The following is a 21,457-nucleotide window of genomic DNA, read 5'->3' as shown; positions in this document are numbered from 1 at the left end:
TGGGGGTAGTAATAGATACGGGAGGTAAGCAGGTAGCACGGTGCCAGACAGCTATCGGTAGAGCAAATATGGTTGTCGGTTGTACTTGGAGAGGGATCAATTATAATAAATCAAAAGAGGAGGTGTTAACATTGTCCAGGAGTTTAGTGAGGGCCACATCTAGAATGTTGAGTGCAGTTTTGGTCACCACGACTCAGGAAGGACATAGATGACGTAGAGAGGGTTCAGCGCAGGACTACGAGATTGATTCCGGGCTAGCTCGACTCAGCTATGAGGAGCGGCTGAAGGAGACAGGGCTTTGTACACCAGAAAGGAGGCGGTTACGAGGAGATATGATCGAGATGTTTAAGATAATGAAGGGTAGAGATAAAATAAGTGAAGATTAATTATTAAACAGAGTAGACGGTGGAAGAACCAGGGGCTAGAGCTTGAGAGAAAAGAGGAAGATAGTTAAGAAGGTAGTAAGACAGGGGACTTTCACTCAGAGAGTAGTTAATGCATGAAATGTTCTACGTGGAAAGGTGGTGGCAGCAGAAAAAGTTGATAAGTTTGAATTAGAATTAGATAGGTACCTGGAAGTAATGGAGCTAGAGGGGGGTAGAGATGTTGGGAGGACTTTTAGATAGTTTGAGCATTCATGGGTGATTGTGTGCGTGTGTACGGAGTGCTGTTGCTGAGGGTCTCGTCAAGGAGTGTTTCCTTCAACCAAGCCCTCCCCTAATAAGGAGTTAAAAAAAAACAAACGAAAACGACAAAAACTTTAAAAATATTCAAAAAAAGAATCATCGATAAGAGGGGTGTGGATGTCGCGCAGACATTATGGGCGGAATGGCCTCCGACTGCGTCCGATTTCCTTGTACTGTACGTACAACACGTGTCCCCGACTATTTCTCAGACACGCGTTGTCCCATTTTGTTCAACCTCGGTACAAGCGCGGTGCACGACGGAGAACACGCGCCCATCGCTTCATTTTGTGATCTGATCAAAGATGGCCGACCGGTAGACTGGCGGCCATTTTGGTTGAACATAAACATAGGCCAGCTCCTTTAACCCCACACAGCAAAATTACGAAAAAAAACGGGGGCTATGACATTTAATGTCTTCTTTACTTGTTGTATTCACATAAGAATTCGTTATTCAATGTAAAAAGTGCATTAAAACACGAAAATCTTACTTTCTTGATACTTTAGCTTGTCCCCGATTTCCTGCAGTCTCGGCTCCACGATCCATCGGATCAGTTCCTCTTCTCGCTGCTGCTGCATTTGCTGCGACAAAAAAACCCCACAGATTATGTTTCATCAAATCTCTTCCCCACATCTGCACGGGCGGCCCCGCCGAACGGCAACGACTCCACCCGCGGCCAAATGACCCATCAAGTGAGAGCTCATGGACCAGGAAGCCATCGTTTGCGCGGTCAATCACACAAAAAGCTGAAGAAAGGAAACTATAGAGCAGAGGGCGGTGGGCTCATGACAGAGGAGTCCGAAGTGAAACGATCAAATTTTATTTACTGAGATATGGAAGCAGAACTAACTTTAGGAAAACATGGTGGAAATGTTGAAAACGAAATCATCCAGGAAGAAAATATGGATGAAACTCCAAAAGTGCCTGGGCATCAAGACACAAAAACAGGTGTGCACGTACCTTGACGTGTTGCTGCGACTGGAAGTGGTGCCAGCGGGCCAGCTCCTCTTGCTGTTGTTTGTACTCTGCCAAGAGCATGTGCGTCTGAAGTTGTTGCTGTTTCTGAAGCAACAGCAACTGCTTTTGAACCTCAAGTTTCGCAGTCGGCACCACCATGGGCACTGGAGGAAACAGGTCGCATGATATTCACGAACCTGAAGCCAGATCATAGGATCAGCAAAATCTGGAAATTCCATCGGACGATCACGACCCAACATTATGGTACCTCGATACCAAGGTATGCTGCTGCTTCCATACCAAGTGCAATCATTAAATTCAACAACAACATTCCGGCTTGCCGATGACAGTCTTCAACGTGATAAACCGAAATATGCAATCGAGCACAAGAATATATAAGTGATCCGTTGCCGAGAGCAGAACTTGGTTTTGGGGGGAAAAAAAATCATTTTCAAGTTTGTTGTGGGATTTCCCCCAACTTCATTTTCTGTTTTTTTCATTCCACTGCTTGTTCCACCACTAACCAACCATCAATGTGTTGCCTTGTCCACCCCGTCTCCGTTGTCTTCCGTGAGGCCGAATTTCATTTCATGGAATTTCATGGAAAAACAAACGAAGAGAAACAATCAAATTATATAAACTTAGATGTGCAAGCACAACAAACTTGAGGAAAACATGGTGGAAATGTCAATAAAATATGGATAATACTATAAGGGTACCTGAGCACCAAGATACAAAACAGGTGTGCAAGTACCTGGACATGTTGCTGATTATGGACATGGTGCTGTGCTTGCTGTTGTTGGTACTCTTCAATGAGCATGTGTGTCTGGAGGAGTTGATGTCTCTGAAGCGACACAAACTCCTCAGGTTTAGCAATGGATGAAACGATAAAATTGCCTGAGCACCAAGATACAAAACAGGTGTGCAAGTACCTGGACTTGTTGCTGCGTCTGGATTTGGTGAAGGTGGGCCAGCTGTTCTTGCTGTTGTTGGTACTCTGCCATGAGCATGTGTGTCTGGAGACGTTGATGTCTCTGAAGCGACACAAACTCCTCAGGTGTAGCAATGGATGAAACTATAAAAGTCCCTGAGCCCCAAGATACAAAACAGGTAAGTACCGTACCTGGACATGTTGCTGCGTCTGGACTTGTTCCCAATGGGCTAGCTCTTCTTGCCATTGTTGGTACTTTTCCATGAGTATATGTGTCTGGAGGTGTTGCTGAAGTCTCTGAAGCAACAGCAACTCCTGTTGAAGCTCAGGTTAAGCAGCCAGCAGCACGGAGGGCACTGGAGGAAACAGGTCACATGATATTCATGAACATGAAGGTCACATGATATTCATGAACTTTCCTGGGAAAGCCACGTGACACGTCCAACCTGGCCTCCAAAGCCAGTCACCGACTGAGCATCACCCGTCGTGCAAAGTCCTTCCTTGGCACACCTGAGCTCCTGACCACATGCAAAGCTTTCGTCCTTCACTCTTTCGTCCTTCGCTCTTTTTTCCCGCCTTTGGAACAAACTCCCACACTCTCTTCAATCCCACTCTCACAAACAGCTGTTCACCACCAACTCCCCCATCCAAAACCACAACGATCTTTTCGACCCCCGTTAATGGATTATTCGAGATGCTTTGCGAAGGCGAACGCGCGGGTCGCAGGAGGTATCGGTGTTGTCCCCGCAATGGGAGTGGGCCGGTCAACACCTGTTTAATCATCACAACCACTCCCTGCACCTGCTGCACCACCACTGCTTGCACCTGCTGCACCACCTCCTGCACCCGCTTCACCACCACTGCTTGCACCTGCTGCACCACCACTGCTTGCACATGCTGCACCACTTCCTGCACACACTGCACAACCACTCCCTGCACCCATGTACCACCACTGCCTGCTTCTGTTGCACCATCACCACTCCCTGTACCCACTGAATCGTTCCATCACCACTTCCAATATCCTCAGCAACCTCACTCCACAACCGTAACCAACTGTTATCTCCAAGTTTCTCACGTTCCGCTCCTTGTTGTGAACGATCCCTCCGTTTCCTTCGACCTCGTCATCACCATCCTCAAGCGGAGGCCGTTTCCTCACACTTCCTGCAACAACGAGGCCTCTCCCTGCTTCCTTCAACAAACTAACACAACCAACCGCACGTTTATAAACACGGTCCCACAGTCCCTGACAAGAACCACAACAACAAAAATATGAAAAACACACAAAAACAACCACTTGTGTTGTTGTGGCCGAGGAGCCACAACAACACAGTCACGTGTGAACAAGCACAGGTGAGTCTCCTGGGAAAACAGGTGAATCAATCTGAATCATGAACCAAGGAACAAACTTCTTCAACAAAATGAGATTTTAATGAAGAATTTATATATTTATTTTTATATATTTATATTTATTTATATATTTATACATATTTATATAGATATATATATATATATATATATAATGATATTTATACATATATTTATATTTATTTATATATTTTTATATTTATTTATATATTTATTCATATTAATTTATACATATTTATATTTATTTATATATATTTATATTTGCACCCGCAATTTATATTTAAATTTCCAAGATGGCGGCGGCCACGACATCCCCCCCTCCCCCAAGACAAATCTTCAGCGCTGATCGTGACGAAGGAATTAATTATTAAATTGTCGAACCCTTTCTTCATCGGTTCACTCTTCACGATGTCCGTTCGACACCGTCGTCCTTTTCCCGTCACGTTATTAAAATTGTGACCAAACCTTTGTGGTACAAATATCTTTTCCAAATCGCAGTCGATTTTCGCATCGACACTAAAAAAAGGTGACGGCGCTGACGTCATAGTTGTTAAGAAGCATCTTGTGCTGTATAGCAACATTATACGTCAGCTAAGTTGTTATTCCACCTTTTTACTTCTGTGTCCCGAGGTTGAGGTCACAATATTAATAATTAAGAAGTAAAGATTCGTGACGTAAGAAGATATAAATGTTCAGAAAACATGAAATGAAATGTTATTTAGACGATTACAACGGATTTAAAGAGCAGGTGGTGATGTGTTCGGTGCAAGCAAGCAGCTTGCTATTGCTTTCCAAGCCGGTCATTCCGTATCGACCGCTTTACAAGCCGCTCGTCAAGCGGAGCAAGAGATGAAGATCAACACACCTGCAACCCCCCCCCCTTCCCTCCCCCACCCTCTCCAATGCCTCCTTGGTAATCTGATTTCATGATGCCATGCACACACTCAAGGTACCCAGTGCCAGAGGCAGCACAGCAACCCCAAAACATCACTGAACCTCCTCCATGTTTGACTGCAGGGAAGGTGTTCTTTTCTTTGAAGGGTTCGTTTTTTTTTCTCTGTAAACATCGAGATGATGTGCTTTACCAAAAGGCACTAATTTGGTCTCACCTGTCCACAGGACATTCTCCCAGAAGGATTTTGGCTTGTTCAGGTGTGTTTTGGCAAACTCCAGTCAGGCTTCCTCATGTCTCTCTCTCTCTCTCAGCAGTGGGGTCTAGTGGGGCTGCAATCTTCGATCACGTTTTCTCTTGTGGCCACGTCCAGGGAGGTTGACGACAGTGCCGCGTGCATTAAACTTTCTGATAACACTGTGTATGGTGGACACAGGAACATCAAGGTATCTGGAGATGGACTTGTTGCCTTGAGATTGTCCATCTTTGACGACAATCTTGCGTCTGACCTCCTCAGACAATTATCTGGTTTTATTTATTTTCTCCATGCTCATTGCAGGACACACAGTGACACAGAACAGCAGAATGACTCCTTTTCTCCATTCAAACTGGCTGAATGAGTGATTTTTGTAGTGCAGTCACCTGCAGCCCACCACAGGTGAGTTCAATTTCAAAGGAAAGGAGAATCACCTGCTTGAAGTCTAATTATTTCTCACAACTTCTAAAAGATGCCAATAATATTGTCCGGGCCATTTTAGGATTTCTGTGTGGAATAAGCTCAGACTTAGTGAAAAAAATTCAGCTTTTTTTGTTTTGTTCCTCTTCAAACCAAAGAAAAGTATTTCTTAATTTCAGCAATTTTCTGGAAGAAATGGAACATAATTTGAAAAAAAGTGCAAGGGTGTAAATATTTTTAGCCACAACAGTCAATCAACGTCCTGATTATATTGTGAAGATTACATTGTGGAGGATATTATGTTTAATGAATTTTCAGCAGATTACGAAACAATGGCACATCTCCTAGCAACAGAACAATCAGCTCAGTTCCATCTTCTTCATGTAAAGGTATCATTGACAATTAAAGATTAATTAAGGATCTTCATTTCTGCTCGACCAAATGTTAAATGAACTCCCAGATTAATATCTGATGGACATCAAGATTCAGATGATTTTGTTCAACCGTCGGAGATGACAATTGAGGCTGTAAGACCACCCCCTCCTTACGGCATCCAAGGTCACCTCCTCTCAGGGATCACCGACTCCTCCACTCCCGTATTCACCGTGTGCCTCTCAGTGGGACCTCCTCGATCATAAACTTTTTATTCTTTCGTATATGTAGCCTGTGGCGGCTGATTGCATCATTGCTTGGAGCAATGGCTGTGCAGCTGAAGCAGTGCCCCCTTTCTCTAGCAAGCTGGTACTCATTTTGCTGACCTCGGAAGAATGACAGGCTGAGTCAACCCACCTGATGTTATTTAATGGCTCGAACTCAAGACGCTATGATCTGAAGCCAGCCACCTTAACCGTTAAGCGAACACCAGGCTGATCATAAACTGGTGTCCGCAGGCAGACAGACAGACAGAGGTGAACCAATTGCTTAACCGAGCTTTTCGGTTTGCGTGCGCGGCGTAACAAGAAGTCTCTCTCCTTGGTGCTGCAGTGAGGATCTCACAGTAGGTCTCAAGAATGTCCGTGAAAAGTAGACTCGGGAATCCGCGGAATGGCGAACTGATAAGGAGGACAACGAAGAACAACAGGTTCAAGAAGATAAAGCTGTTCGGATGAAACGAGACACCGAGATCGTGTAATGCTCAAAAGTTTATTGAAAGGAGGTACAAGATGGCAGTCCAAGTCTGGTGCTCACTCGAGAACCGGAAGGGCTCACTCTTTTTGAGGAAACAGAATTTTGAGAAAAGAAACCAAAAAACAAGAATCACAGACTCAAATTATGCCAACATGGAATCAACAAGCTGTTGAATGTCTAAACTCGGTGTTTGCAGCTAAATCTTGTGTCCAAAACCCATCACTTTCTCTACCCACCTTACCCAGTCGCACCCAACTGTCCCTGGACTCTGTATCCTTTTCTCCTGACAAGGTGGAGAGCTTGCTTTCAAACCTCGACTCAGATTCTGCAACCGGTCCAGACGGCATCAGCCCACGTGTCCTCAAAGCCTGCTCTTCTGCTCTTGCTCACCCTCTCTCTGTTCTATTCACCCTCTCATTTTCCCAAGGTCATCTGCCATCTGCTTGGAAATCTGCTAACATCACTGCCCTGCATAAAAAAGGTGCAAAAACAGATCCCTATAACTACAGACCAATCAGCCTTCTCCCAATCATCAGCAAGGTTATGGAATCCATCATCGCTTCAGACATGAAATCCTTCCTCTTCTCCAATGGCTTGATTTCCAATCATCAATTTGGTTTCAGACCAGGTTACTCGACCCTGGATATGCTGCTTCTGCTCTCTCATCAATGGATGGAGGTCCTCAATGCCAGACAGGAAATCCGAGCCATATCCCTGGACATATCACGTGCTTTTGACACAGTCTGGCACCCTGCCCTGCTCACCAAACTCTCTTCCCATGGTATCCAAGGCCATCTCCACTCATGGCTCGCAGACTTCCTCTCCTGTCACAGTCAACGTGTGGCCCTAAATGGAGTTCTTTCATCCCCTCTTCCTGTGCAGGCTGGAGTTCCTCAAGGTAGCGTTCTGGGCCCTGTTCTTTTTCTGGTTTTCATCAATGATCTCTCGGACTCTCTGGAAAATCCTCTATTTCTCTTTGCCGACGACTCCACCCTCTGCCGTACCATCTGTCATCCCTCAGACCGGAAAGCAGCAGCTTCTTCGCTCACTGCAGATCTGGATAAAATCACAAACTGGTCCAACACATGGAACATGTCTTTCAATCCACACAAATCTCACACTCTCACTATGTCTCTTCGAAAGGACAATTTACAAAACCCCCCCATCCACTTTCTCAACAATCCTCTGGAAGAAGTCTTTTCTTTCAAGCTTCTGGGTCTCACTATCTGCCATGACCTTTCCTGGGAAAGTCACATTTCCAACCTCGCCTCAAAAGCCAGTCGCCGACTGGGAATCCTCCGTCGTGCAAAGTCCTTCCTCAGCCCTCTTGAGCTCCTGACCACTTACAAAGCTTTTGTCCGTAGCCTGATGGAGTACTGCTCTCCCCTCTGGGCTGGTGCTCCTGCCTCCCACCTTTCTCGGCTTCACGCTGTCGAAACCAGGGCATTTAAGATCATCGGCATCTCCCGCAATGAAGCTGAGTCTTTGGGCCTTTCACTCAATCACCGCAGGTTGGTCGGTGGTCTTTCTGTCTTCTACCGACTCCTCTCCAGCCTTGCCCCCCCTGCTCTCTCTGCGATTTGTCCCCACCACATTTCCACAGGGCGCTCAAGGTCCGCCAACAACCCCCTTCTGGTAAAACTACCAAAATCACGAATCACTGCTCATCTTCACTCTTTCATTCCTCTTTTTTCCCGCCTTTGGAATAAACTTCCTCACTCTATTCTTTCCCATTCTTCCCTCCAGGCTTTCAAAACAGATGTTCACCACCACCTCTTATCTTCCCCCATCCAAATCCTCGATCTTTTCTACCCCCGATGATCCACCCAAGCCCACTTCCTTCAATTCCCCTGCTTTCCTTCCTGAAAGTCCCTGTAATGTCCATCTTCTCTTTGCCATGTTCCCCGTCCCATCCCCATCCCTCTCCCTTCCACAGTTAACCTAATGTGTCTGTTCCCCACTGTTTTGTCCCTTCCACTCCCGCTCCCCTTGTCTCATGCCCCCTTGCTGTGAGTTGTGTGTTCGCTCTCATACGAGCCTCGACAGGGTATACACAAAATATATATATATATAAAAAAGCTGCATGGCATCATGGGGGTCTGGGGATGTTGATGATGATCCACTGAGATATAGGCAGAAAGACTGAGAAACTCAGGGGTATCAGGATGTTAGCAGGACTTTCAGGTAGTTTGAACATTGATGGTGGATTGTGTGCGTGTGTACGGAGTACTGTTGGTGGGGATCTCCTCAAGGGGTGTTGTGTGGTTGATGTTGTGTGTGTTTTTTAACCAAGCCCATGTCCCCTCTCCTTAGGAGGAAAAAAACATACAATAACTTAAATAAGTAAATAAATACATACAAAACCCCACAAAAAATACTATTAAAAACAATTAATTAATAAAATTTTCATTTTCTTCTTTGGATCTTGCGTTGATAAATTAGTGTGGAGTTGATGTCGCGCGGGCATGATGGGCCGAGTGGCCTCCACCTGTGTCTGACCTCCTTGTATAGCGGCCTCCACCTGTGTCTGACCTCCTTGTATAGCGGCCTCCACCTGTGTCTGACCTCCTTGTATTTCTCTGGAATCAATTTGTAGAAATGAGAAAGTGTTTCAGTCCATTCACCCGTCAGTCATCGTCCTCAAGCTTTGGCAGCCGGATCAGGTCAAACACCATTCTCACCGCAAACTTGAACGCTGGCAGGTCGAGCACGACCATCTGACCCTGCAAAGGTCTCCATGACCTTTCCAACTGACCACGAGTCAGCGGAGAATTTACGATCATCACCACGACATCCAGTGGTGAGCTCCCTACTCTCCTTCTGCCACTTCTGTCGACTTGGGAGGTGGTATCACACATAACCCTGGGGTTTGGAGTTCAGGATGCTGTCTACCTTCAATGGGGACCGTTCGTAGCACAGGCTCCGTCACGGTACAGGTTCCGAGCATGACCCACAGACTGTTCTTCACATATCTGATCTCTTGCTCCCATGCTCCCCCAAAATGTGGTGCATTGGACATGTCGAAGCGAAAACTCACTTGCTGCTTGGCAAGATGCTGAACGAGAGCAGGTTCGACCGTGGAGAAGGTTTGTCTCAGCATCTCCCCCTTGGAAGTTGGTACCTCTGTCTGATAAGATCTCATGGAGTTTCCCCCCCTGTGAGTGATTAAGCGACGGACTCTGACATTGGGAAGGTGTTGGCACCGAGGCCCTCCAGGAGGGTCAGATGTATGCTCCGGGTGGTGAAGCACTTGAAGATTATACCCCAGCGTTCCTCTTCTTCTTCCGCTCTTTATGATATCGGGACCAAAGCAATCTACAGGCTTGTATAGATGAAACCAGGTAGGTGGTAGATCGGCCATTCTTGGCACCTCTGGGTTGGCACCTCATTTATGGCACTCATGGGATTGATGTTGGTGTCAACAGAAGGAGGCCCGACCACGGAGCACCCAGTACTTGCGGCGCACTTCTACCAGAATTCACTCCGGGCCGCAGTGAAGTAACTTGTCATCGTATCCTCGAAGGAGTAGCTTGGTTACCGGGTGATGAGGATCTAATACCATGGGATGTATCAAATCTTGCTCGAGGACATCCACCTGGCAGAGTCTTCAATCAACTCTGATGAGACCGAGAACATGGTCATTCTCAGGTATGACCTCCAGGAGATAAATCCCTCCATGTTGCAAGTGCCTGGACTTGGTCCGGAAAAAAATATCACCTTGTGAGCATTGAAGCAACAGATTTCCATTTCTGTCCGACAAAGCACGACAGCAGCTTACGATCTATCCACCATCATTCAATCCTGTCCAACCTCCATTATACACTCTTTGTTTCTGTGAAATTTCTCCCTTTCCAAGAATTCCAGCTCCCGCTTCATCTCCAAAAGCTCCTTCTCATTTTGCAGCAGTTCTCTCCGCAGTTTCACATTTTCCATCTTCTCTGCGTGCTCTCTTTTCACGAAGTCCAGTAAAGAGGTCTCCATTCCTCTCCGCTCAGACCGTACTCGTCCTATGCCTTCCAGCTGCTCCCTCATCATTTCCGAAAGTTCTCCACGTGACCTTTGGTCCATCATGAACCCCCAGCCCTGGCCGAAGGAGGAAACGGCAAGACAGGCAGAAAGACTGAGAAATTGAGTGAAAATCTCCAAAACACAGATGAGACAGCATTACGAAGTTCAGTTAACTTTGGTTTTGATCAAATTTTTTTTCATGAAAATCCGATGTTTCAAACTCAACTATTATCGAAGGGCAGTTTATAAAATTCCACATTACTATTTTTAATAATTCAATTTCCTGCTCTTGTACATCTGTCACCTCACCCTTCGAAGAGCCAATATTTTGTTTTTAAAAAGCAAAAAAAATACTTGTTGAACACCCCACATATAAATGCAACTTCTTGTGCAAGGGAGAACATGACTCTGGGGCACACCTGAGATAGCTTGCCGGATACATCGCCGCCAACAAAAGGCTTAGCCACACCAGTAACTGCGTTTCCCTCTTCGTGTGGGGCCAGGCGGCCAGAACTGCAGAACTCCAGGAAAGTGTCGCCATCAGGGACTTCAGCAACAACACTCTGTCGACCACCTGGCCGCATCTCACTGAACACAGATCAAGAATCAAAATTTCAGTTTGGTTTTTTCATTTTTAATATGGCACACACACAAATCGAAGAACAGCAACTTGAGAAAGAACAACTTCTAAAAAATTTTTATAAAATAATTAATTAATAAAATCGAGAACCCCTCCCCCACACTTCCTCTCCCAGTTTACTCCAAGAGAGTAAGAGCGAAGAACGTCCGTGCAGACCCTGAGGATGTCCACTCTGAGACAGAAACAATGGAATTTCTGAGCCTGTAATTTTGGGAAGTAATTGTGCATTTTACACAATGTGGTTTTGTAACTGTGGATAAAGATTTGTCAAACTATCAACTGACAGCTCAATGCCAAATACAATCGCTTATCGGAAGCCAAGATGTTGAATTTACAAGGACAATCCTCGTGAATTTGCTCATTATAAACCTTGACTGGATTCATATCAGGAATGACAGTACAGACACTGTAAGCTTTCACAACAAGGCAGATAATGTGAAGGATCACACAATACCGGATATTTTTTGGGGTATACATCGTCGAGGCTCATGGAAGATCGAGGATTGGTACACTGAATGGATCAGGACGCACAGGACAAAATTTGCAATGAACCGCAGAGAGAGGAGGGGGAAAACACCAACAGCAGAGCAGAAAGCCAAGGTGGGGAGGAATGGGGGGGGAGCATGAGAGGATGCATGGGGTGGACAAGTTGGACACAGAAGGGAACTCTCAGGAGGGAAAACTAGAAATTTAGAAGAAGGAGGGATTTGGGTGAAGTTTGGGGGAGTGGGTTAACAAGGGCAGAAAAGATCATGGTTTTGGATTGGGGACGATATCAGGTGGTGGTGGTGGTGAGGAGGAGCTGTCTTGAAGAGCTGGAGGTAAGTACGAGATTGAAGATGTGGAAGTTGGTTCCACAGGCGGAAAAAAAAGAGGAACAAATGAGTGGAGGTGAGCAGTGAGCCTGGATTTAGGTAGTTTCACCAGAAGGGGTTGATGGTGGACCGTGTGAGCTTTGTAGAAACCTGGGGTGGGGGGGAGGGGGCAAAGCAAGGAAAGAGCAGAGGGTGCAAAGCCAGAAAGGAGGCGGTAGAAGACAGAGACCATTGATCTGTCTGCGATGACGAAGTGATGGTTTCAGAGATGTACAAATTTTTCCATTTATCAAACATGACTGCCAAGCCACGTGACCTCTCATGTTTAAATTTTCAAGCTATATTCCTCATGGCCGGTCAATTATCTGCATTAAATCTTCCATCAATTGATTAAGCGATTAAAGAGAAGGAATTTATTTTAGGTTTTCATTAAATCCAATATGGCTGCCGAACCACGTGACCGCTAATTGTCATAAAATTAATTGTTCACTCACATCAGATATACATGAAGTGTCAGATTTTTTTCAGAAAAGGATTTTGAATGAACCAATTATGGCGGGAATACCATTTCACCGATGACGTCATCATTATAACCCCACGTACCAAGACACGTGACAAGTTTCATAAATTTTCGTTGAGCAGTTTTGGAGATGACCAATTTTTTTTCCCCTTTAATCTCCCCTGGCTGCCCGACCACGTGACCTCTGACGTCAGAGTTATCAATAAAACATTCTCCATTGGGATTCCCTCCTGTGATTAAAGTTTCGCATCGATCAGATAAGCGGTTTCGAGGGGGAAAAAAATTAATAGTGCTGTGAGGTTCCTCTTCTTCAAATATATATATATATATATACACGGTTTCTTTAACGTTCGTGAATGTTCTGATTCCAAATTAAATAATTATAACTCACTTAAAAGACGAAACTTGAATGTTATGTTCACTCTGCAGTCGGTAACATCACCGCCGCTGCTCCATGGCGAAAATCCCTCAGACGCCACAATTTCAAACTGCGAGCACGAACCGGATGTGGTTTCCTCCACTTCCTGTTTCCTCCGTGAGGTAAAACACTCACAGACTCCATTTGTATTATATTCGCCTCAACAAGTATCACTTCGGGGAGGGGGGAGGACGTGTTGGGGTTCCAATGGGCCTCATGTTTCGTTTTAAAAAAAAACCCGATCGATCACCAGTTCAATTTTCCTCATGATATCGTTGGTCACGTGGTTGGGCGGTGGCGAATCTGCCGGCGAGAAACTGTGACTTGACAAGGACGTGATCACGAAGTTGGGCGGTGGCGAATCTGCCGGCGAGAAACTGTGACTTGACAAAGACGTGATCACGTGGTTCTCTTCTCTTGGGGACACCCCATGCCCCTCCCCTCGTGCACCACAAGGTTCTTCACCATGATGTTGTACCTCGCAGTGCCGTACGGTGCCCCCCGTGACCTGAGATATCCGGGTTGGTGATGGAGGTGATAACCCGGGTTACCTTCATGAAGCACAAACACACCGACTCGTGCTCGCCGTGCACGCACAACGCACGAGCAGGGGGACCCGGTGCTGCCCGGTCTCGTTCCCTGATGGGAGATGAAAACACTCAGAGAGAGAGAGAGAGAACGACTGACGCTTTAAATACACAAGCGGAGACTGTTAGTTTTCCCGCCAAAAATTTATTTATTTATTTTCCATCAATTGCTCTGTCGGAATCACCTGAATCACGTTCACCTGGACGTGTTGTTCCGGTGTGCTTCGACAGGTTCGTTGTTACCTGTGTGCGTGTTTATTTATCCTCCCTGGTCACGTGATTGTCTTGTCCTCGTGCAGGCAAGGTGTTCAAGGAAATTTAGACACACGAGGAGGACATTTGGCCCATCAAGCCCGTGCCGCGTCCGGACGCCAGCACTTGCTCACTGCAGGTTGTGCTCACGATGAAGCTCACCTGAAGCACCTGTTCAGTGTTCACAATGGCCGACTCCTTTCGGGAGATCCCGTGATATCTGTCATGTCGATCGCCTGAGTGCAGGATGGACAGCCGGCTTTCGAACTCCCATCTGAATGACGGCATGCTCCAAGATGCATCGCCTCAATTGTACTGGTGTGCCGGAACGGTAGTTTTTTCGGTTAAAAAAAAAACACACACACAACCCCAGAATGGACAACTTAATGGCGCGTTCGCTGTTCTGGTGGCTTCAAGTTTCGAATGACCCACACGGTGATACCCCGAAAAGGTGGTGTCTGTGGAGGGACGGATCGGTTTAAATGGGGATTACATGGGTAGTTGGATGTATTGGAGGTAGAGGGGTGTAGGGGTATTGCCTTGTGTGGATGGTAGGTAGTTTGTGTGTGCATGGGTCACGGGTGACGATGCTGGGGATGGTGCAGCGTTGGCATGACGGGCCGAACATCCTCCTCCTGTGCCAAAATTCCTTGTATAGTAAATTGTTTTGGTAAATTCGACGCCTTTTTGGAGGAATTTTCTAAAATATATTGGAATCGACCAGGGTTCGAATCCTGTCCCAGCTTTAAACCGCCATCCAGGGTATCACCGATTCCGGAGGACCAATCACAACGCAGCATATTTTGTCCCCGTCCCCTGAGCTTGCATCCGTTTCCGTTTGGCCCCCCTGATTGGCAGTCAGGAATCACGTGGTGGGTTGAACCGGCCCCAGTAGTTCGGAGCAGCGTTGGCAGTGTTACGATCTAGCCCTTTGGGTCGAGGGCTCGGGGTACCGCCTGTTCCTCCGGAGGTCCCGATCGACGTTCTCGGGTGACCAATACGTACCTCGTGTGCGGTCGTGCTGTGTCAGCAATCAGATGTGACCGAGCGACACCACCGACCAATAAATAGACCATGTTATAAAACAACAACAAAAAAAGAACATAATAAAATATATTCAGTCATAATAATTAGGAAATTAAAGGACAGACAGGTGCCAAGACAAAATGGGCAAGAGAGGCAATTCCATGGCCCACCAGGTATCCCTAGTTAATCCATCGGGGGGAGGCGGGGGAAGCAAAATAACAAAATAATATTTTCCAAGATATAAAGAAAATAATGTATAAAGGAGAAAGGTGGGAAAGAAGAATTCAGACCTGTTTGAGTTGATGTTCCAACGGCCTCGCCCCAGCCACAGGCCACAAGGCTGACACTTCACCACCACCCCTCCCTCTCTCTGGAAGGGTTCTCAAACTTCGCCAACGAACGAACCGGAGCAATTCCTGCAACACTTTGAAGGCACACGTGTGTCTTCAACACAGACAGTGCCTCCAACAGGTAGCCCTCGGAGGGATCACTCAAAGCCTCAATGAGGTCTCATCACACAGGCTAGGTCTCTCATCACACAGGCCAGACACGCGTCCTCCGTTCCTTTCTCCGTACTTTCCTTTCTTCAAAATCCACACAGTACCACCGCGTGAGATAATGTGGAAGCGTCGAAAAAATGGAAAGAGAAGGGGAAGGAAGGTCCTGCAGCAGAAGGATCAAAAACAAAACAATAAAAAATAATAATTAAGAAATAAACCCATCTTGAGATCCACAGCAACCTCGGCACAACCAACACAATACCCCCTGTGTACGTAACAGCAACTGACGTTGTTGTTGTTCTTCTTTCGGCTGTTCCCGTTAGGGGTCGCCACAGCGGATCATCCGTTATGATCCGCATACTGATTTGGCACAGGTTTTACGCCGGATGCCCTTCCTGACGCAACCCTGGTCGCCTCTTACAACACAGGGAATAAGGATTGGGTTTCGCCATGATTCCGGGCTGCCCTACACCCTCTCATAGCGCGGCCCAGTGCAGAGCACCCGTCCTCAAGCGATCCTCCAACCCAAGCCTCCGAGTAGCCGGATTACAGGCGCACGCCACTGCGCCCGGCAACAGCAACTGACGTGAGGAAACGTAATGAGAAGGGACGAGTGCGGAACACGAGCTGTCGATCACACTCCTTGTCGAACAGAGAGAGAGGTCACGTGGGCGGAGAAAATGTTCTGAGTCCTGACGATCCCCATTGGTCGGCATCCGTCGGGAGGAGGGAATTCCTCCTTGGGAAATGGCAGGCTGAGTGCATTGGCATTGCCATGACGTCACTGGCACCCAGAGTGCCCCAGGAAGTGAAGACAAGTCCCCAAGTTCAGTGGCAGTGTTTCTCTCGTTTAACAGTCCTGCGTCGTGTCTCGTGTCTCCGTCGCGATGTCCATGTGAGTGTGGAAGACCCATGACGAGCCTGAGATCCTGTCAATAAACAACAACAAAACCACATTCAGGTGGTGTGAACAACTTCCTTGCCCAGTTATGTAGAACACCAAACCCAGTTAAGGGATTCAAGAGATCCCGAAGAGAAAGAAAAAAGTATTCCAGTTCATGTTTTACACTTTTAATGATTGAAAAATGAATCGTTTCCAGGACATGATGAAGTATCAAGATTAAAAATGATAACTCGGTTCATATGATCTCCATCAGGGAAAGTTTTTATAAAAATTTTTTAAAATCTCCATTGGAAATCTCTCCACCTTGATAAACTAGCACATTGATTGGAAATGTAAACAAAAACATCTTAATGAACAGGATTCATAGATTGTTTCAAACCACCAGAGCGAGTCGTGAAACACAAATGATTTTTGGTTAAAAAAAGATTAAAAATGGGAAATGAAAAAGATGAACGGATCGAGCGTTGTCTTGCGAGAGGAAAGAGAAGGACGTGGAGAGGATCACCGAGCAGGGAGAGGGTTTTGGATCGCTTTGGCTTCTTGGCATAAAGAGTGTTTGTTGTTGGTTGTTGTCTCCATTTTTGTGGGTTTCAGAAGGTGGAACGAAGTCTTCAAAATCTCAGTGAGCTTCTTCTTCATTACTCCTGTTACTCCAATTATATCACTGGTGGTGCAATTCCGACTCCTCATCTTCCAGGATCTCTTGTTCTCACGTTTGAGGTCCTGGTATTTGATCATTTTCTTGATTTCTACATTATTTTACCCAAAATCTCTGGGTCCTGATATCTCAATCAGCAATGCTGTCTTTTCCTTTTTGTTCCTGAGAACCATGTCCGGTCACATGACGTCATCATTTTCAATGACTGCCCTTGGATCGTGTTTCCATGAGTTTTGTGCAACTGGGATGTTGAAATTTTTGCCGATTTGGCGACGAATCACTTTGCAGACTTTGTTGTGCCGTTGTGTGTGCAGTTGTTCTGATAATAGTGTTTTGCATCCCGAAAGCAGGTGATTTAAGTACTTTCTGTTTCTGTCTAACGGAACCTACACTCGTCCGTCTGGCTCAGTCCCGCCACCTTTTTAAATCCATCGGTGGTCGTGTCCATGATCTTGACGATTTATTAATTATTAATCGTTCTCCGTCCCAGTTGAGCGCTGACCTCTTCTTAGCCATTCCAATGAGCCTTCTTTGTCGATCCCAACTCGGTACAATTATTTTTTTTGTATTTTCCTGCTCTTTTTGTCGTTCTCCCAGTTGTCGGTGTATGTTTAACCTCTACAACCGAAGGAGCACGGAGGTGATGTTTTCCCTCCTGTTTGTCCGTGAGCAGGATATCTCAAAAGGTTATGGACGGATTAACATGAAAATTTGTGGTCAGGTTGGGTGTGTGACAACTATAATTGTCCATGAGCCAAGAATCGTCCGACAGCCTTAATTTTACAAGTGATGGTTCACGATGGAAAAATTTGGGCCGACAACGATGTTTAGCACAATATCTCAAAACGTTGTGGACGAGTTGTGATTACACTTTGTGGATGAGTTGGTTCGGTGGCAAAGAACGAGCCGATTTGATTTTGATTCAGATCTGACCTTTCAGCGGGATACAAAACATAAACACTTCAGTCTGGGGGAGGTACGCGCACCACCGAGCGCCGTAATCGTTGTTACACCGCGAACGCGAAGTCAAAAGTGGGGTTAAGCAATCGGTTCACTTCTGTCTGTCTGTCCGTCCACAAACGTCAGTTTGTGATCGAGGAACAATTTAATTTAAATCAAATGTTCTGTTTTGATCACAAACCGTAACATGAGTCGGAAGACAATTTTTATCGTTTTACAGAACTTTGTCTCCGAGTTCTTCCCGATCGCACATGCGCAGACTGCGAGCGATCATATTTCACCAGCAGTCCGCCTGGCGGTGAAACAAAATTGAAAAATCATTACAAACAGGAAACTGACTGTTTTCAGGTCGTTATAAAGGACACAAACAACAGGCACAAATATAACGTGTCAGATAAGTTGGTGTAGTTAGCGACTGCGTCAATGGCGTGAAACTTCCGAAATTAAATTTTTTAGTTTGACCTTTAAAATCATTATTTCATCTTCCCCTGTTCGACCGAGTCCGAAACAGGGGCTTTATGGATTTGGTCTCGATGTTCTTGTCCGTGCGTGCGTGCGTCCGCAACTATATCTCCAACACGTCTGGATTGATTTCGTTCGTACTTGGCACAAAAGACAACACACGACGGTGTACATATGCACGTCGTTGTTTTTTTCGACATCAGCTCCAAGATGGCCGACCGGCGGCCATTTTATTTGTATAAAAAAAAAACTTAAAACTTAAAAAAATTTGTACATAATTTTCTCCAAAACCGCTCAACGAAAAAAATTGAAACTTTAAATTTGTCATCAACAGCCCATGGGGCATATAGAGTGACGTCATCGGTGAAGTGGCATTCCAGACATAATTGGTTGGATTGAAATCTTCATCGAAAAAATGTGAAACTTGTAATATATGATCAATGACTGCATTTTGAGTGAACAATCAAATTTATGATGTCCATAACCCATGCCAAGAAACTGTGTGACGTGGATGATCTGGGTATATGGAACATAATGTGAGTTAATGATGGTATTCTTGTTCACAATGAACACGCGAGCTGAGACGAAGAGTGCTGTTCTTGTTCATTCTGTTTCTAGTTCTGTCTTCTTTGCAATGGTTCGAGCTTTCATGTTTGGATCGATATGAAGAAGAAGCGAATCCTTTATTACACACGGTGCACCTGTGTGGTTTCTCACCTGCATGCAATTTCTCACCTCTTTCTGAACACGATGAGGAGATGAAGTCTTCCTTGGAAACAGAAAACTTGTTTGGCTCCTCACTTACTTGGCTCTCCTGTTGCAGGATCGTGATACACCTGTCGCAGTAGTAGTAGTAGTTGTTGTTGTCGTTAGATACACCCCTAAATGTGTCAATATCCTGACACCACGTCTGGTGATGATTGAAAGAAACTTCTCTGTCCACCAACGAGGAACAGTTGGCACAAGAAAACTTTTCCATTTGTTTTTCTGGAAAAAAACAATTAAGCAAAACATCAATAAATCACTTTTATACAACGAAAAAGAAACATAAACAACAAGAATGGCACTCGGTAGATCGCACACCTCCGCCAAGCAATACCTGATCAACGAGAACATATCGGGATCAATACATTTTTGAGATGTCATGCTGTATATCGTTTTTGGCCCAATCTCTCAATGGTGAAGAATCACTGAAAAAAAATAAATAATTCTCATATCCAGATCCGGATTCAGATCTTCACCAAAATCGAATCAGTTCGTCCTTGTCACACACCCAACCTGTCCACAAAATTTCATCCCGATCCGACCACAACTTTATGAGATATCCTGTACACAAACAAATAAACAGACAGATGTGGGGGGGGGGGGAACATAACCTCCTTCACCTTCCATAGTGGAGGTAACAAGAAAAAGAGCAATCAGAGATTGCAGACCCTCGCTGGGACTCGTTTTGTGTGTAGTTTTGTGTGGTGTACTTTGTGTGGTGTTTCTGTACCGGTGTGTTAGGCAATTAATAAGAGACATAATTGGTGCTACCACTTTATAACTGCTGGCAGTGATGACCGGGTATCAAGACGTCCTGCTTCGATCGGACGCCTGACCCTGACCCATGACGTTTGTTATTATTAATCAATTTAATTTAGAATGGGATTAAAATAAATTCAATTCAAATCAAATGGAAGACCAAATAGAGACGGAACTGCATTTGAGTCATCAGAAGGAACCGGAACGAGCAAAGATGAAGTCATCAGGAGGAACCTGGATGGGATTCACATTTCAGCTGCTACTTCTCTTCCCTCAAACCCATCCAGGCTCAGCCAAGTGAACCTTATTCAACAACAACAACAACAAAAAAAAACCAGAACTCAGATCAAAAAATAAATAATTCTGCCTTCCAGGCCATGTGTCCGACTAAGTTGAAATTTAAAACATGTATTCCCCATCACTACGAGATCATAACCGTGAAGTTTCACATCGATTGACTAAGCGGTTCCAGAGAAAACATTATTTAATATTTTTTTAAATTCAATATGGCTGCCAAACCATGTGACCTATCAATTATTCCTTCACAAACTTGTACACCCATGGCTTGGGGAACATTTCTGTGACGTTTCCTTTCGATCTGTCCAGTTGTTCTGGAGAAGAAACTTTTATGGGTTTAAGGTTAAATCCAACATGGCTGCCAAACCACGTGACCGATGACATCACAATGTGAACCTTTTGTTCCTCATGGATAGGCGGTCATACGTGCAACGTTTTGTGCCTCGATATGTTCCACCACTTCAGAGAAGATTTTTGAAGGTAAAAAAAAAAAAATCTGGCTGCGAAATCACGTGACCGATGACGTCATCAAATTTATTGGGAAGTTTCAGGCCCGTGACGCTGTAGACAACCTCCCTGGACGTGGCTGCAGGTGAAAGGTTGATCGAAGATTGCAGCGAAGGAGTGTTCGAATGGGAGAGGAAGCTCCTTTAATTTAATGTCATTTAATTCCAGGCTGGGAGGCAACTGAAGGGGAAAATTTTGAAAAAGGGGGTGAACACTTTCTATCGGTGTGTGTGTGTATTGTTGCAGTGTTGCGAAGCCGGCGATCCCCCCAGACAATGACACACACACATTTCAAGGTCCCGAGACAGTTATTTCATCGGTATGTGTTTTAGATAGCCCTTCCCTTATGTCTTGTGGGTTTATGGGACAAAATAGAATCAGCTCATTTACGTACGTGCGCCCTTTTCTCATTCAAACCTTGCACCATTATCAAACAACTGCTCACTTCACACCTTCTCCAGACTCGGACCACAAAGCTGCAACATTCATACAACCACAACAACATCTTTATAAAAAATCCTTAAATCAATACAAGCTCGCTTACCTTCGCTATTAACCACCACAACCGCCATGACACCTCGAACACCGCTCCATAACTCACTGCTGCACCGCCGCTACGAATGCCGTAACCACAGTCACCACCACAGACTGCCTTCTGGAGGTGGCGAGGCCACGGACCATTCCAGATGCCTGTGCTTGGGACGTTCCGGCGCGTAGCTTGAAGAACAAGTGTGCGCGAGGATCCG

The 21,457-nt window shown here is 45.5% G+C and overlaps 2 protein-coding genes and 1 pseudogene across 9 annotated transcripts in view; all 3 read right to left on the bottom strand.

Annotated features, from left to right (window-relative positions):
* Nucleotides 1-3,975, bottom strand: part of LOC147008082 (uncharacterized) — a 30,603-nt gene extending 26,628 nt beyond the window's left edge. For 3 of the 6 annotated variants that reach the window (XM_085865674.1, XM_085865675.1, XM_085865676.1), the window contains exons 1-6: nt 2,765-3,975; nt 2,574-2,675; nt 2,396-2,485; nt 2,170-2,206; nt 1,645-1,805; nt 1,175-1,265 (exon numbers count right to left, since the gene is read on the bottom strand). In XM_085865674.1, coding sequence (XP_085721800.1) covers nt 1,175-1,265; nt 1,645-1,805; nt 2,170-2,206; nt 2,396-2,485; nt 2,574-2,675; nt 2,765-2,836 — 553 coding nt within the window. In that variant the 5' untranslated portion in view covers nt 2,837-3,975. Of the gene's footprint in view, nt 1-1,174; nt 1,266-1,644; nt 1,806-2,165; nt 2,207-2,395; nt 2,486-2,573; nt 2,676-2,764 lie in introns of all 6 variants that reach the window. The other 3 variants (XM_085865673.1, XM_085865672.1, XM_085865677.1) reach the window with 3 other exon arrangements.
* LOC147008081 (uncharacterized) overlaps nt 1-13,261 on the bottom strand; it is a 65,656-nt gene extending 52,395 nt beyond the window's left edge. Inside the window, exons 1-2 of one of the 3 annotated variants that reach the window (XM_085865646.1) lie at nt 13,008-13,261; nt 11,061-11,229 (exon numbers count right to left, since the gene is read on the bottom strand). The gene's annotated coding sequence lies outside the window, so the exon portion shown is untranslated. The remainder of the gene's footprint in view (nt 1-11,060; nt 11,230-13,007) is intronic. The other 2 variants (XM_085865645.1, XM_085865647.1) reach the window with 2 other exon arrangements.
* Nucleotides 13,262-15,831: 2,570 nt separating this feature from the next.
* On the bottom strand, nt 15,832-15,972 carry LOC147008080 (signal recognition particle RNA; annotated as a pseudogene).
* Between the last annotated feature and the right edge of the window lie 5,485 nt (nt 15,973-21,457).

The sequence above is a fragment of the Eptatretus burgeri genome, chromosome 22, assembly GCF_056783735.1.
Source record: "Eptatretus burgeri isolate ZD-2024b chromosome 22, Ebu_testis_v1, whole genome shotgun sequence".
Classification (NCBI taxonomy): Eukaryota; Metazoa; Chordata; class Myxini; order Myxiniformes; family Myxinidae; genus Eptatretus; species Eptatretus burgeri.
The sequence above is the reverse complement of the archived record's forward strand: the minus strand, read 5'-3'. Positions and strand labels throughout refer to the sequence as shown.